At 41.3% G+C, this 17847-nt stretch overlaps 1 protein-coding gene across 8 annotated transcripts in view; it reads left to right on the forward strand.

Moving 5' to 3' along the window:
• The window catches only part of rbbp8 (retinoblastoma binding protein 8), a 147111-nt gene that overhangs the window by 93489 nt on the left and 35775 nt on the right, over positions 1-17847 (forward strand). For 7 of the 8 annotated variants that reach the window (XM_078216441.1, XM_078216443.1, XM_078216439.1 and 4 more), the window contains exons 5-12: positions 1853-1965; positions 2133-2208; positions 2295-2473; positions 2932-3039; positions 7868-7971; positions 12690-12811; positions 15149-15251; positions 15368-15949. In XM_078216441.1, the coding sequence (XP_078072567.1) occupies positions 1853-1965; positions 2133-2208; positions 2295-2473; positions 2932-3039; positions 7868-7971; positions 12690-12811; positions 15149-15251; positions 15368-15949 (1387 nt within the window). Of the gene's footprint in view, positions 1-1476; positions 1520-1852; positions 1966-2132; positions 2209-2294; positions 2474-2931; positions 3040-7867; positions 7972-12689; positions 12812-15148; positions 15252-15367; positions 15950-17847 lie in introns of those variants that run through there. The other variant, XM_078216447.1, reaches the window with a different exon arrangement.

The raw sequence follows: 17847 nt of genomic DNA on the forward strand, positions 1-17847 counted from the left end.
GCAATAATCTTGGAGGCCTTTTATTGACATGAGGTGACAGTTAATGAGCCATGTCAGCTATTCATTGGGCCCGATTCGAAATCGTGGTAAAGTTGGGTGTCGGGCCTAAAACACGATCCAGACCCAACTCAAGGCCAATCGCACCATTACCAACGGCCGATCTGGGCGCCGACCCAGTGCGCGCCCGAATCGGCCAGCGGGCCGATTTAAATGCATTTGCATGCATTTAAATCGGCATAATGAAGCACGTGCCCAACTTACCGAAGGATTCCCACTTTACGAGGCTCCGATCCGATTGGTGCCCGCGCATTTACCGTGTTGCTGAATTCAAGTCCAATAGGGCTTCAACTCAGCAACTGAACCGCCGAATCGGTCTTCCCCCCCCCCCGATCGGACCACCCTGGGACGCAGGCCCTGCCAGCAGCCCCCCCCCCCCCCCCCCTCCCCGCCAATTTACTTCTGCTCCAGCGGTGTCGGGTGACCGCTCTGGGCCAATTCCAACTGGAAAGGCTGGCAGCACAGTGCTGAGTGGGCCACTGCGCATGCGCCATATTGGATTGCAGGCTTCCCTCTGTCTCTGTCGAGTGCAGAGTGGCAGCGGGATGCTCCCACCCCCACCGAAATCCCCTCTCCGAGAGGCCCTGCTCCCTTGACCCTGCTTGATGCCTGGTGGGCAGTGCTAAGGCGTTCCCTTGGCATTGCCACCTTGTCCCTTGGGCAATGCCAGGGAGCCAGGCTGGCAATGTCAAGTTAGCAATGCCCAATAGACACCCTCCCCCCCCGCCAATTTACTTCCGCTCCAGCGGTGTCGGGTGACCGCTCTGTGCCAATTCCTGACATGGAGCTGACAGCGGGTTGGGAGAATCTCACCCCCCCCCCCCCCCCCCCCCCCCCAATGTTTCTTTGGATTGAGTTTTGTTAGTAGAGGTGTGCGATTTTACATGTTTTATACTAATAATTGCCCTTTTTATATTCACTTGAGACGACAGAGCCAGTTTAACTTGAGATACTATCTTTTGGATGAGCAAGTGTAGCACTACACTATTCCTGAATTGTGCACTAGAGTGTCAGCCTAGATTTTGGTGCTCCAGTCACTGATGTAGGACTTGAACCAGCTACCACAGAGCCACAGTTGATTGGACGATTACTGGGGCTCTAAACTGTACAAATGCACGCTCAGCAAGAAAAAAAGTATTTAGTTAAAATTTTATTTAGCAAATTACTAACAATTTTACTTTATGTTTATAAAAGAGTATTATTCACTGCTCAAACTGAATATATATTTGTTGGATTTCTTTTAATGGAGGTTTGCAATCAGTTTCTTAAAATGTGCATGAAACTGACCATCCCTCCTATAAAATGGTGCCTTGTAGTCTGTTCTGTGCATACCTATAGCATAACAACTGACTTCAGGAATAAGCTGTGGAGGGAATCAAATGCACAAACCATTGTCTTACAGATGTCTTCCAATGTAAAGCAACTTATTTTAGTCCGTGCTATTCATTCTCGAATCTGCAAGGTACTTCTAATGTTCTATAGAATTTATGTTCACGTTTGATTTGGACAAATGCAATATGTATTTAATTAACTGAAAGTACTTAATTTATTCTCAAACAAATTTTCTGTTCACATGAGAAAACACTTCTCACGCTCCAGACTGAATTTAATTTTTCTTTCTGTTTGCAACTGCTTGAGAAATTTCTAATTAACAAAAATATGGACTGCCCTTGCTAACTTACCATATAAACCATAAATAAGCTTGGTGAATGTAAGAAAATAAGGAACTTGTGTCAAGAAATATATATTATAAACAGCCAAAACTATTTATACTCAGGAAACATATCTGTTGCAGGTTGCGAGCAGGCTTATGTGACAGATGTGCAGTTACAGAAGAACACATGAAGAAGAAGCAGCTGGAATTCGAAAATATTCGACAACAGAATCTAAAGCTTATTACTGAACTTAGTGAGTTTTGAAGTTTATTTATTCGTGTCACAAGTAGGCTTGAGTTAACGCTGAAATGAAGTTACTGTGAAAATCCCCTAATTGGATGTTTAGGAGAGGATTTATCAGAAATGAGAAGGCTTTTTCTTGACTTTCCATCAATCTCCATTGTTCTCTTTAATCAACAGTGAACGAAAGGAATAACTTACAGGAAGAAAACAAAAAACTTAGTGATCAGCTTGAATCACTTGAACATCAACTGAAGTAAGTTGTTGGTGTCTGTGGCTCATCTTGTGTCACTTTGTTTTTAAACTTTGTAGCCTGTCTGATTTTTATTTCTATTATGTCAGAGAACAACAGCATGAAATAACAGGAGCTGCAGATCACGATGACGGAATAATCCCGGATTCTCCAATTTTATCTCTTTCCACCTCTGTAGTGAGCAGAATGCGAAGGAGAAGGGAAAATCGTCATATTCGCTATGCAGAGCATGTTCATGCAGACCCTTCAGGGCCACGGTCTGGTGATGGTATTGATAAGATTTATGATTCATTAACATTATTCAATATCTTAAAACTTATTACAATCTTCAATTATTACTAGATGTTTTCTCCATTTTAAAATTATGTTAATTTGTCCAGTCAAGTCCAATGTTAAGGTGTTTTTACCATCTGTATTCTGGGAATCTTTTGTAAGACTTTAAGTGATATGAACGTTGCAGCAAGTGGGTAATGTGTATTACTAGAGAGAAATGCACTGAGTACTATGAGCATAATGTGATTCCAAATTAATACTTGGGATTCAGGAATGTCTTTCTGTATCTTTTGACTAAAAATTCTTAAAAGTTTCAGCTTTACCAAATAAGTACCTCTGGTATGTTTAAGGAAATATTTTCAATCACAGCCCTACCTTATTCTCTAATAACTGTTACAAACTGTGGGTTACGTAATGTTTATTTGCTGTAACTGACATTTTGTTATTGTGTAGAGACATGTAAAATGTTGTTGGCACGCTTCTCCGGCATGACCCAACCGATACAGAATGAGGAAATCCTAGTTCCAGATTCCTGTGATCTTGAACAATCCCAAGTAAAGGGTAAGTTTGAAAATCTGCTCATATGAGTAAGTGAATTAGTTTGACACATGTAGCATAAGAGCTGAGTCGCAAATTGTCTTGATAGCTCTGACAATAGTGATCTTTGTCTGATCAAATGGACTGATCATTAATATACAGTTGGCTATTTGATACTACAACAACAAAAAAAGCATACAGCAATATGCTATGTTTAATTTCCCTTCCCCCAGGAGAAATAATTGCATTGTAATGTGTGCAGCTTTACATCTCAAATTTGAAATTCTGATACCCCATGAAATCTGAACCGTGCTTTCTCTCTGTGACTTTAGTTCAAATACCTTCCAGATCGAAGGACTGAAAGTTTTCTGCTTTGCTGATTAAAGATCCTACATGTAATATGATTAGACAAATGCTCTGAGCAAAATCTTCCCATTTTTGCACCAAATGCTGACTAAGGTGAAAAATCAGCATGCAGCTTGCCAGCTGCACAGCTGCCTTTTGTTGCCAGATAATCCAGCACATTTTAAATTCATTCATGGGACATTGGCATCACTGGCTGGCCAGCATTTATTGCCCATCCCTAGTTGCCTTTGTTTAGAGGGCAGTTGAGAATCAACCACATTGCTGTGGCTCTGGAGTCGCATGTAGACCACACCAGATGAGGACGGCAGATTTCCTTCCATAAAGGACATTAGTGATCCGGTTGGGTTTTTCCAACAATCGGCAATGGTTTCATGGTCATCTGTAGATTCTTAATTCCAGATAATTTGATTGAATTCAAATTCCACCATCTGCCGTGGTGGATTCCAACCCGGGTCCCCAGAATATTAGCTGAGATTCTGGATTAATAGTCTAGCGATAATACCACTAGGCCATCGCCTCCCGCTTGGTGCAAACAAAATCTGCAGGCATGACCAGAGAAAGTAGGCAACACCAAGAATCCAAATTTCGGGGCACTGTTTTTAAAGGGCACCCCAATCTCTGATTTTAAAAAAAGCAAAGAAGCCCCCACAACCTACATGGAGACTACCCACTTGCGCATGCGCATACCCCCACCCCTACGAATAAGGGGACCCCAGCCTGGGAACTGTACTTAACTGTGTGCCCCCGATGGGTCCCCATGCCTGGTGCATGTTTTTAAAAAAAACTTTGCTGTTAATCTCGCTGTCAAGATTCTCGTTTTTGTGTCTTGCAGGATTTTTCACCATTCCCAGCCTACATATTCTACATAGTTGGTATAGAGTTGTACCAGTGCCTGCTGGAGACTCAATTTCACCCTAGATTTTATCTTTGTCTGATTATACATTCCAAGATATTTACTGCTGCCTCCCACTATGTTTAATTTGAGTGATGTATCTTTAAAATACCCTTGGATTTGTAGCTTTTTGAGCCATTTGGTTTATATTGCTTCTGTTTTCTTTCCTTGCTGTCATTTGTTTGCATATGTCCACAGAAAATGCTATTTTCTACTCATCAACCCATCAGCCAAATCACTTTTTGTATTTGGCTGGTCTACCGGCTATTATTTGAGCCTCTGTTCCATTGGTGTCACCTGCAAAGTTGTACATCTTTGTTTCTGTCCCTTGATCCAAATCCATTAAATATGCTGCAAACAGTAATGGTCCCAGAATTGTACCCTTTTGTACTTGTTATTGACTCCTTTTCATGTTGATGCAGCTCCATCCTCTAGCATCCTGGGCTTTCTCTGTCACCAATTGTCAGTTCATCTAAGAAGTTTGCCTCCTGTTCCCAGCTATCATGCCTTGTGGCCAAATTACTTATGTTACAAAGCTTTGCTGAAATGAAATAGATCAAATTCGCAGAAGCTCCATTGTCAACAGGTATTTTCTCAAAGAATGCTAATAAATGTGTCAAAAAAGTGGTACTTCAAACAGCTACTACATACTGACACCTTCTTAGACCAACCCATATCTGTCTAGGCATTATGTTATTTCCCTTTTCAAGATTTGTTTTCTGCAATTTATCCACAGCTAATTCATGATGTTTGGCTTGCAGTTTAGTGGATCATCCCTCGGCCTATCTCTTTTATTAAAAAGAGATAGATTTGTGGATTGAATCTTATTCTGGGCTTGGGAAAACCTTACCTGCACGTTTTTGCGGCTCACAAACTGCGCACTGACCCGTGTGTGACTTCACATACCATTTGTCTTTTCACACTGGGATCAGGTTTACACTGCGGTTTGTGAGCCATGCTGAAGTGTCTTAAGTAGTGTGGGTGTGGCGGCAGGCCAGTTAGAAGGCCGTCTAAGTTCTCCAACACAATATCCCTGCTCCCAACGGTGTTTAAAGGCCCTGGAAATCTTGCCCTCCTTGCCTGAATATCTGGGTCCATTGTTGGGCATCAACTCCTTGGCCTACCTATAGTTGCAGTAGTGATTACTGCTCCTGTTGGTGCTGCCAGCCTTCAATTCTGCAATGGCTCTGAGGCAGGATGTGCACATGGGAGATAAACGCAAGTTCCATTTCATACTAATTGAAGGGCCGTCGCAGGAAAAATTAAAGTGGGGCGAGCAGGCTAAGTGGAGGCTGGCTCTGCCAAAATTTAGGCAATTGTACAGGGAGCCTACCCGAGGCATGTAATCTAGCCCCTATTGTGAAACCCATTAGCGCTTGAAACTGACCAAGCATCGATAATGCCCACACCTATCCAAAGAATAGGGTACTCTTTATGGGAAGAAATGAACAGGAGGAGTTCCAAAAAGGAGTCATATTGGACTCTTAAAATAACTCTGTTTTTCCCTCCACAGATACATTGAGATCTGCTGAGTTTTTCCAGCACTTTCTTGTTTTATTTCAGATCTCCAGTATCTGCAGTATTTTGCTTTTGTTGTATTGAAGAATGGAAGGTGTTTGTTTCAATTTCAAAACCGTGTTAAGGGCGCTGATGGTGATTTTCTTTTTCCCTCACATCAGTCAGAGTCATTTAAATGCCAATCGAAAAGATGACAGCAGAAGCTGATAGGTCACCTTGTAATATTTTTCACTATTATAGTGTTTTTTCTATTGGGAAAGCACTGTAAAACTTGTGAACAAATATACAGGTTGATCCTGTAAGGGTCAATTTACCTTGAAATCCCAGTGATGAATCACTGCATTAAAATGCATCTATACGATACAATAGAGTGCCCAGTAGTGACATTTGAGGTGTGAATACTTACTTATGCTCTCCCAGAAACAATAGTGGAAGCAGAATCCGTAATAGCTTTTAGAAGGCAAGTGGATAAATACTGGGAAAGGGTGCTTTTAAAAAAGGAGTGTTGGGAAAGTACAAGCCTGGTGTGCATATCTGTTCAAGCAAACTTTAACAGGCACAATTAACTGAATGACCACTGCCCGTGCTGTAAAATACCTGATTCATTCCAGCGTCTTGGTATAGTGCTATTCATCTTGGTTTCTTCAATTACCTTTCACTTGTACCTAGTGATATCATGCTGTAATTCTGCTGTGAATTTGGCATTGGTGGCATTCTGCCTTTTGTGCTTTACAAAACACAGTGTAATGCTATAATAAAAACAGAAATTGGTAGAAATACTGAGCAGGTCAGGCAGCATCTGTCGAGAGAGAAGAGTCAATGTTTCAGGTTGATCTTTCAGAGCGATTTTCTTGATCGCCCTGAAAATTGGACATTAAGAAGTGTACAATACTTCTATTTTGTGCATGGTATATGACCTTAAACATGCACATTTGTAATTTTGTGCACACAGTCTAACTATTTTGAGTTGATGAGGTAAACTAATGCTTATATAATGCAGGACTTGAAATCTAAAGGCTATTAATCCAAATCCTAAAATGTCAAATTTACTTGATAAATTGGTGCTACACTATACAGGCTGATAACAGAAAACGAAAGCTGCCAGATTATAGTAAAATCTCATTTAGTTCATACCTTTTCCTTGGGAAAAGGTACCTGTCAACTCACCTAGTCCGTCCTTTGTTACTCCTGTCCCACTCTACTTAAATAATTCCAAAATGAAAACAGAAAATGTTGGTAAAGCTCAGCAGGTCTGGTGGCACCTCTGGAGAGAGAAACAAAGTTCATGTTTTGAGTCCTGGAGGTCTGAAGAAGTTATATGGACTCAAAACGTTAACTTGGTTTCTCTCTCCACAGATGCTGCCAGACCTGCTGAGTTTTTCCAGTGTTTTCTATTTTTATTTCAAATTTACAGCATCTGCAGTAATTTTATTTTATTTTAGATGATTCCAACTTGGGTATACCTTTTAAAACATCTCGACGTATGATAAATGCTGCTTTATTTTCATTGATCACATCTCAAGAACAAATGAAAAAGAAATGTACAATAAAACCATAATAACTTCAACACTGGTGTAATCGCAAATAAATGTGAAGTGTGAGCGAATCAGGCATTCCAATAAAAGCTAATTTTATTTGACAAAGGAAAATAACATTTACGTTATTCCTGTGATTTGGGAAACCAAACAAAGTCAAATATGAGGTGGGATTTTCTATGTAACCTACCACATATTGCACAGCAGTGGAAGCAGCTTGCCATTGGCTAGTGGCAGGATCTTCTGGTCCTGCCTTTGTCGACGAAGCTTCCCGATGAATGCACTCGCCTCCGGGAAATTCACGACAGGGGTGCACTGTCGGCAGGACCTGCAGATCCCACCGGTGTGAATGGCCAGAAAATTCCAGCCACGATGAACGTAATTTTGTATGTAATTTAAAAGCAAGATTTGGATGTAATTTCTATGCTCTGTAAGGTGTACTCTGTCATGAATTTTAATACTTTGATTCAGTTGTACATATTTTAGCCAAAACAAACTGCTTTATTGCATTGCCTTATTTATTTCTCTTTTCACCTTTTAGGAGGTGAAAAGGAGTTCAAAGAATATTTATCCTCTGAGAAAAATAACATTAATCTTGCTGCTGTTGTAGCAGAAACTTTAGGACTTGGAATTCATGAGCAATGTGTAAGTACTTCAATACAGCATCTGCTGTTCAAACTTTTATTTTAAACCAGGATTTATTAACTGAAAATGCAAACTGTAAATAGCAGTTTGTGATTGATCATTTATTGCAAACTAATCCCTCCTCCCCAATTCAAGGAGTATATTGTGATATGTGAAAATCAATGAGATGTCAAGTCCTGTTAATTTTTAAAAATGGTGTATTTTCACACATGGTCATGATTTATTTCCTTCACCATGCCATTTCACCGCTGTTTTTGTGTTCTAGTCTCCCCCTCGCCATTTGTGCACATGCTGAGCTGAATTTAAAGACTGTTGCGGTATCCCCATCCACTGGCAAGCAAACTGGTGGCAACCCACCACTGCCATTATTAGAAGCCCTGACACAAAGCAATGGCCAACAGGACGGCCAATAGCAGCGCCACTGGTAGCAGCAACCACTGCCCATCCTGCGGACAATTCTTTTCAGCAAGGCTCTGGAATGGAAGTAAGAGTCCAATCAAGCAGGCCCTGGGCAGCGCTTGCTGCCAGGGGGGTTTTCTATGGGTCACAGTGTCTGATACCCACAACAGAGGGCTGCTAAGCCTGCTAACCTTTACTGAGCAATTCCACGTGGAATATGGTCACCAGCAATGCAGGGCAAGACCCTTAAGTGGACATAAGCTGGCTACCCAAGAACCTTGATTGGCCTCCAGGCAGATGGGCCATCCTCGACTTTCCCTCCTCCTGACTGAATAGGAGGGAATTGGGAAGGTATAATGAGCACCCTGTTGTCTGTCTTCCCTACTGTTTATACAACTCCACACCCTCTGCCTCGTAGCCCACTCCTGAGGGTGGAATTAAATCCTGCCTATTCCTATGCATACACTTTTGTGCCCTCTTACACTTATACACACTGATTCACCCTCTCCCTTCCCCTGCACATTTCCTTTTCTCTCCATTCCCCCCTCCATCAGTTCACTCTTGACATCACACATGTCCGTCCTCTTGGTTCAGACTTGCACCACCCATCTTTACATTCTCCCTCAGCTTTAAAAGTCTGCTTTAAGAGCTCTCCACAAAATTGTAAAAATGTCAACATTTTGTGCATTTCAACAACATGCAAGCATTCAGTTTGGCACAAAATAATGCATTGGAATATAATTCCACAAAGCTTTAAGATAGATGGTGTTGGAACTAGGAAGTGGGAAATCATCGATTAAAGGTTGACCTATGGTTAGGAGTCAAAATCCATTATCGGAACAGAATGGAGATATATCTTTTGAGTCTGATTCTTGCCATTAATGCAGTGTGTCCCTCACTTCAATAACCACAATAAAATAAATCCGCCTCCAAAGGTAAGAGGTAGGAGTCGGGTATAGTCAATTCAGCTCTTACAGCCTGTTCTGTCATTCAATACGATAATGGCTGATTTCAATTCAGCCTCAACTCCACTTTCCTGCCCGTTCTCCATTACCCTTCTACCCATTACAAGCTAAAAATCTGTCTATCTCCTCTTTAAATTTGCTCAATATCCTGGCATACGCTGTACTCTGGGATAGTGAATTCCACAGATTCACAACCCTTTAAGAGAAGTATTTTCTCCTCATAAGTTCATAAGATATGGGAGCAGAATTAGGCCATTTGGCCCATCGAGTCCGCTCCGCCATTCGATCATGGCTGATATGTTCCTCATCTCCATTTTCCTGCTTTCTCCCCATAACCTTTCAACTCCTTACCAATTAAAAATCTGTCTTAACTCCTTAAATTTACTCACTATCCCAGCATCCACCGCACTTTGGGGTAGCGAATTCCAAAGATTCACAACCCTTTGGGAGAAGTAGTTTCTCCTCAACTCTGTCTTAAATTTGCTACCCTTTATCCTAAAACTATACCCTCTCATTCTAGATTGCATCACAAGAGGAAACATCCTCTCTACGTCTACCCCGACAATCCCCTTTAGCATCTTATATACTTCAATTAGATCTCCTCTCAATCTTCTAAACTCTATTAGTCTAAACTGCTCAATCTGTCTTCATAAGACAAATCCCTCATCTCCGGAATCAATCTAGTAAATCTCTGAACTGCCTCCAATGCAATTACGTCCCTCCTTAAGTAAGGAGATCAAAACTACACGATATTCCAAGTGCAGTCTCACTAATGTCTTGTACAGTTGCAGCAACACTTCTCTACTTTTATACACTATTACTTTAGCAATAAATGCCAATATTCCATTTGCCTTCCTGCACCGACTCTCCAAAAGGGCATCAAACTCAGGCTCTCCTCTTCACCCCTTCCCCGTAATCCCACGCATTTACCATGGCTAATCCACCTACTCTACACATCTTTGGACACTAAAGGGTAATTTAGCATGGCCAATCCACCTAACCTCCAGATCTTTGGACTGTGGGAGGAAATCAGTACCCAATGGAAACAGAAGCAGACATGGGGAGAATGTGAAAGCTCCAGGCAGACAGTCACCCAAAGCTGGAATTGAACCCAGATCCCTGACGTTGTGAGGAAACAGTGCCAACCACTGTGCCACTGATTCTAGAATGTTAAATGTCCATGTAAAGGCAACTATTGTTTTCACAGCAACATAACGTTGTCAAGAATGCTGTTTCAGTATCACGTGGAACAGGTCAAGAATCAGTGTGTTTTACTTGGGCTTTTCAGTAAATAAAACATCACCATTATTTATATAGCCTTACATAGAATATACAGTGCAGAAGAATTAGGTAGAATATACAGCACAGAATCAGGCCATTCTGCCTCATTGTTCTGTGCTACTTCTCTTACTCCCCATAGAAGTTCCCTGTAAACCTTGCGGTAACTTGACCCTTTGAGTTACTGTGGGTGCATGGCTGTGCATCAATTTTCAAGGGGATGCAGACTTAAATAAATCACTTGTGCACTCCAAAAATAAGTTGGAGGGAATGTTGTTTTCCATGAGTCTCTTCCCATTCCATCTAGTTCTTAACCTTTCAGCTCATCTTCCTATTCCGTTTTCTGTCACATACTCATCTAGTTTTCTCTTGAAAGCTTCTAAGGTATTGCCTCAACCATTTACTGTAGTAATAAGTTCCAAATTCTAATCATTGAATAAAGAAATACTAATTTTCATATTTATTAATAATTCTTTTGTATTTATGGTCTTTAGTTTGGCTCCTCGCAAAGTTAGAACTGTTCTCTTCATACCTCCTAACCAATCCATTCAGCATTTTAAAGACCTCTCATCGGGTCAACTGTTAAGTCTTTTTTCTAAAGAAAATAGTTCCATCCTGTACAATCTTTCCTGATAGCTGTAGTCTCTCAGTTCTGGTACCAGCCTTATAAATAATTATTTGAACTTCTCAGTGCTTTTATGCCATAAGAATACTGAGCAGGAGAGCATTTAATCCTGTGAGCATGTTGAGCCATGCTACAAGATCATAGCTGTAGTCCTATCTGAACTCCACCTTCCTCCACTGGATTTTTCCATTGGAGATGGGAAATAACAGTAGTTTCTGTTTTTATGTCAGAATCCTGTTTCTATTGGGAACCTGACTGTTTTCGGATTTTCCCGCTGGGTGGGCCCATAATTTGGATGGCGATGGATTTCCAATCCAACGAGAGCTAGTGGAGTTGGGAATGGTGACAGGTTTTGGACATCCAAGGCAGCCATCACTGTGCTTTTTGTCTTAAGACAGAGAGTTTATGCCAAAACCTGCCACTGCGATTCACGATGGCTCGGGAGCCTCAAGCCTTGCACTCAGGAGAGAGAGGGAAAGAGGTTTTCTTCCTGGAGGGAGTCAGGAGGAGGCCATCTCATCACACAACAGCAACATTTTTCTCTTTAGGATCAGTTCCATCCGCTTGGATATTTTACAAGACACCCCCTGATGGCCCTGGGCACCAGACCCGGTGCTTTGCCCCTGATGCCCCATTGATTGTGATTCTGATGTGTTGTTCAGCAATGGTAAAGAGGGCAGCTGTCACTTGGGTGATCCACCAGTGTGCAGCCATGTCTCAAGTCCACAACTGTTGAGGGCACAGATGTCTGACCATCTGCCTACATGGACTATCACCACTAGTCCACAGTCATCTATAGGTATCTACAGGGTAGTCTCTCCTTCTGCTTCATTTCCCACATCACTCTTCTTTGGCCCTGCTCTGTCCTTGTGTAGACTGCTGCTTCTCCTCTCAGATGGCCTCTATTTCAGAGGGTGAACACAGAAAGGTAAGTAAAAACATGTTTTAAAACTCTTGCCACCTCCATGAATGTCCTAGTCTTCATGCAGCTGATCTGACACCAGACAGTTACTGAACTGAACATTAAGAGCCCATATCTGGTAAGTTTTTTAATCAACTCAATGATGTAAATTAGGTCCTTAATAGGAGCGAACTTGTTCCCAGGACCGCTCCCTCTCCCAATCTCTGGAAAATGGGCAAGGACAGAAATGAAGACGGGACTTAAGCCATGTGGCTTTTGGCGGCCAATTTCTTCTCCGCCCTGCCTCTGGGAAAATCCAGCCCCAGAACTTTGCACGATACTTTAAGAGCAGGATCCTGTACAAGCTTAATGCAACTTCGCTACTTTTAATTTGTATACCCCATTTAAAATGCAGGGTTTGTTGACAAATACATTTGCACACCTCTACTAATAAAACTCAATCCAAAGAAATATGGTTTTTTAGTTGCTGGGAAAGTGTTATCTTTAAAATAAATTTTCCCTTTTTGAAATAATACTCTTTCTGCTAAAGGACTCGCAAAGTCTTCTGAATTCACAAAGAGGCCTCACCATGACTGCACAAATTCCACGTAATAAGTTGAAGAAAGATAATCAGACATCAAATTCAGAACATTTGAAGGACAGTGGCCCTGGGTATGTTGCATGTTAATTCTACAGTATTTATATTTTCCTTTGAATTTTGAGTGGTAGGTTCCAGGTGCTGGAGCATAAGGTTACATCTTTCAAACCTAGTACAATATTTGTGGCAACGTCGGTATTTGAACAATATAATCAGCTGAGGCATGGTAAGAAGGGTTTATGTTGTAGAGCAAAAATAAAAGAAAGGCACATTATCAACAATGCAAATAAGAACATTTCTCTTGGGTGCTCAGATCTTCATGAGTATTCCCCACTTTTCAGACTCAAATCCTACTTCGTCAACAATTCTATATTAGTCATGCAAGCCAGTAGGTATTTGTTGATCAAATAAAAGCAGATGTATTTTAGCACTGCCACATTGGCTGGGATTTTCCTTGAAATCGACACAGTCCATTAGCATGTAATAAAATCAGCATTGAACCCATCGACCATGATGGTGGGTTTCTGGGCTGCATAGTGTGCTCCTAGCTTAACTAATTAGTAATTCAACGGGATCACGCTGTATTCCTGGTGAGTGGCCTCTGATTCGCCCACCCTGTCATAACCCCCAAGCTTCTTAACTCTAGACACCATTTTTAAAAGATGCACAGTGTTTGCACTCTATCAGCTTAGCAAAGCTTCAGAAAACAAATGGCATCCAAAGGGGGGGGCATGTACTGTCCAGATGCTTCACTGGAGTGCCTGCTGGATGCGGTAGAGGCCTGCCATGATGTCCTGTATCCCTGCTCTGGATGCAGAGCTGCAAGCAAGTTGCACATGCATCGTCCTAAACTACACCCCAAGGCTGTATGGTTTGGTATGACTGAGGGTGAATGCTCAGTGTCTACCTTACAATAATTTGAGCAGTGATGGGAGACCTAAGCTAGCGAGAGGGCCACATGGGTGGTCTCAGTGGGTTGCCAGTTTGAAATCGGATTTGTTCACTAATCGTAACCCATGAATAAGATTCAATGCGTTTAATACATAACCAGTTATAGAAAATGCTTAAACATTCATATGTTATAGATTTGTCATCAACTTGAAGTGGTAAAAACATAAACATTTGGGTTTGATTGGACGCAGGGGAGCACACTGATCTCAGTCAATGTTATGTGCAATCAGCAAGCACCTCACTTTGTGCCCTTGCTTTGTGCATATCATTTCAGTCATACCAGCAGGAAAAAAGCTGCGCGCTGGGAACCAACAGAACAGGCAACTCTGCCCGTGGGCAACAGTCAACATTGAAAGAAAAGGTGTACAAGGGCCTGAATTTAATGCGGGTTTCCGGGTGTGGCACTGATCTACAAGGGAGTCGAAGTTTATGGAGGGGATGGGCAGGAAAATAGAGTTAAGATTAGCCATGATCCTATTGCATGTTAGAGCAGGCTCGAGGACCAAATAGCCTACTCTTGCTCCAAATGTTCTTAATAAGTCCTCAATCCATGCTAACACATTACCCCCAATCTCAGTGGTTAGCACTGTTGCCACAGAGTGCCAGGGACCCATTCGATACCAGTGTTGGGTGACTGCTTGTGTGGAGTTTGCAAGTTGTCCCTGTGTCTGTTCCTCCGGGTCTTCCGGTTTTGTCCCACCGTTCAAAGATGTGCCGATTAGATGGATTCACGTTGCTAAATTGCCCCTTAGTATCCCAAGATTAGGGGGATTAGCGGGATAAATACGTGTGGTTACAGGGATAGGGTAAGGGGAATGGACCTGGGTGAGATGCCCTGTTGGCGGGGGGGGGGGCGGGGGGGGGGAGTCAGCCGACGTGGACCCTGCTGCACTGTAGGGATTTTGATTCTTTAGCACTAACATTGTGTAATAGCCTCTTGTGTGGCACCTTATCAAATACTTCATTAAAAAAATCAAATGTATTGCATCCTCTATTTCCCGCTTATCCACCCTGTTACTTACAAAGAACAGATTTGTCAAACATGTTTTCCTTTTCAAAACTCCATGTTGATTCTGCCTGATTATATTACAATTTTTAAATGCTATGTTACTATATTCCTAATAACTGATTCTAGGATTTTCCCTGTGATGAAGTCCGGTTAACGGGCCTGTAGCCCCTGTTCTCCTTTTCTTCCCTTTCTGGAATAGTAGGGGGTCACATTCTCTACCTTCCAATCAGTGAGGACTGTTCTGGAATCTCGGCAATTTGATGTAAATTTGATCATTTAATTCTTTCCAAATACGCTGGTTCATCTGTGACATATGTAATGTGTTTTATGTTGCTAGAGATCATAGCTAAGTATAGCTGGAATGCCCACATGTATATAAAATACTGTAGTTTACTATTATTATTCACTCTCCGATTGAGAGAAGACAACTAAAGTCTAACATTTTCTTTAGGTTTCCTTGTGCAACAGAAGCAGATGAAGAGTGCGGAAAGTGGATTTCTCGGTGTACATCTCCTGTATTTGGAGTATCTGCTAAAGATTTTACTGATCCAGCAGTAAGTAACCTTTTGGTCAAAGAGTTTCCTTCCAAGAGTCGAAATTTCTTGGACATGTTCAAATATGAAATCCAAAGATTGAAAAGTTTGCTCTTACTTCATCCTTTGATTACCAGATTAACATGGACCAATTCCTTGAAGAATCTAAGCTGGGAGGACAAAAGGTTTCAAAAATGCACATTGAAATCAAGTCTGATGCAGCTGGGAACACTGCCTGCCAGCCTACAGCGAATAGATTGGCAAAAAGGAAAAAAACGGATGACGAAAGGGATTCTCCCACTAATTGTGAAATGCCTTCATTTAATAAAGAAAATCTTCCGTCAAAATTAGAGAAAGCAGTTTCTGATAATCTTGACAAGCCATTGGACTTGTCTGATCATGTTTCTAGCAGTCGGTTGGAAATTAGAAGCCAAGGAAAAGATGAAGTGTGCAATAAACTAATTAAAATTACCCCATTGGAATGCCTGAAAACAAGTATAAAGACAACAAATTTCAGAAGAATCTACAATGGATTTACTAAGGATCCTCAAGATGATACTTACCCTCAAGAGACCACTGGGAGATCACGTAATGAAATATGTCAAGATTTTAAAATAAAAAGTGAGAAAAATGGAGTGGATGGAAATTCATCTAGTTGTAGATTTTCTCAGTTGCAACCCACTAACTTTACTCGCAATGAGCAACTTAATGATCTAAAGGTATGTTTAATGTATATAGATAATGTAATTTACTTATCTTTCACTTAGTAATTGTGACAATCCGTGTACTGTCTCTCCATTACAGAATAAAGGTTTAACAGGAGAATGATGAAGGTAATAAGTGCTGTGGCATTGCAGGTGAGATTATGGAAAAACAGCAGTAGGCTATTCGACCCCTTGAGCCTGTTTTGTCATTCAGTTAGAGCATGGCTGATCTGAGCCTCAACTCCATTTACTTCCTATTGTTCCATATCCCTATATCCTTACCTCTCAAAAGTATATCGATCTTTATTTTGAAATTTACAACAGGCCCAGCATTCACAGCCTTTTGGTGATAGCATGCCACATTTCTGCTGTCCTTTGTGTGAAAAATGATACCATAGATCAGAGAGGTAGTAGACAAGATTAATGCAGATGTAACGTTACCTAAATTTCCACACAGTAGGGTTTAATTGTAGAGGATAGAATTGAGCAGTAAAGAAGCTGTGCTAATCTTATATCAGACCTTTGAGTACTGTGTACAATTCTCATTGCCATATGATAAAAATGATATGGATGCATTAGAGAGGATGCAAACAAAATCTGCAAATGTGATACAAAAATTTGAAGAGACACAGATCAAAGGATAAACAAATGGGGTATCGCTTCCCTTGAAAAGAGAAGGCTGAAGGGTGACCTAATAGAGTCCCTTAAAATTATGAAAGTTTTGATAGACTAGGCACAGATTGCCTTTTCCATTTGTAGGGAAGAGAAAAATCAACCGTCAGAATAAAATGGACATCAAGGACTCAGACAGAATTCGGAAGAAACTTCTTCACCCAGGCATAAGAGAATGTGCACCTTGCTACTTGGAAACCTTTGCAAGGATTTCGAGCAGGGGAAATTAAGAACAAGAGGAAAAGACAGTAAGGAGAATAAGGAAAGTGATAGGTAGAGAAATCAAGGGCCAGAGTCAGATAAGGACCGATTTTTAAAAAAATAGTAGGAAATTGAAAAGAAATGTCAAAAGTACCCTCCTTAAATTTTTGTGCCTGAATGCTTGGAGCATTCGAAACAAAATGGATGAATTAGTTGCACAGATAGATGTAAAGAGGTATGATATAATTGGCATTGCAGAGACGTGGCTCCAAGATGAGCAAGGATGGGAACCAAACATTGAAGGCTATTCAGTGTTTAGGAAGTACAGACGGAAAGGAAAAGGTGGTGGAGTTGCATTGTTGATCAAATGTGATATTGAGGAAAGATATTAGCATAGATGATGTGGAATCTGTGTGGGTCGAGTTAAGAAACAACATGGGGCAGAAAACATTTGTGGGGGTGTTATACAGGTCACCAAAGTGTAGTGGTAATGTAGGGAAAAACATTAGACAGGAAATCAGAAATGCATGTGTTAAAGGAACAACTGTGATTATGGGCGACTTTAACCTGCATATAGAGTGGGAGAGTCAAATTGGTCACAGTATAATAGAGGAGGCATTTCTGGAGTGCACACGGGATGGTTTTCTGGAACAATACGTTGAGGAACCAACAAGGGAGCAGGCCATCTTGAACTGAGTGTTTTGCAATGAGAAAGGATTAGTTGACCATCTAGTTGTAAGGGAACCCTTGGGGATGAGTGACCATAATATGGTAAAATTCTTTGTCAAGGTGGATAGTGATGTAGGTGATTCTGAGAACAGGTTCCTGAATCTCAATAAGGGTAACTATGATGGTATGAAGCATGAATTGGTCATGATCGACTGGGAAACATTACTGAAAGGAAAGACAGTGGACAGGCAATGGCAGGCATTTAAAGAATGAACAGGTGAATTCCAGAAGTTGTTTATTCCTATTTGGCGCAAGAGTGGTAAGGGAATTGTGGCCAAACCATGGCTTACAAGGGGAATTAGAGATAGCAT

Source organism: Mustelus asterias, chromosome 7 (genome assembly GCF_964213995.1).
Source record: "Mustelus asterias chromosome 7, sMusAst1.hap1.1, whole genome shotgun sequence".
NCBI lineage: Eukaryota > Metazoa > Chordata > Chondrichthyes > Carcharhiniformes > Triakidae > Mustelus > Mustelus asterias.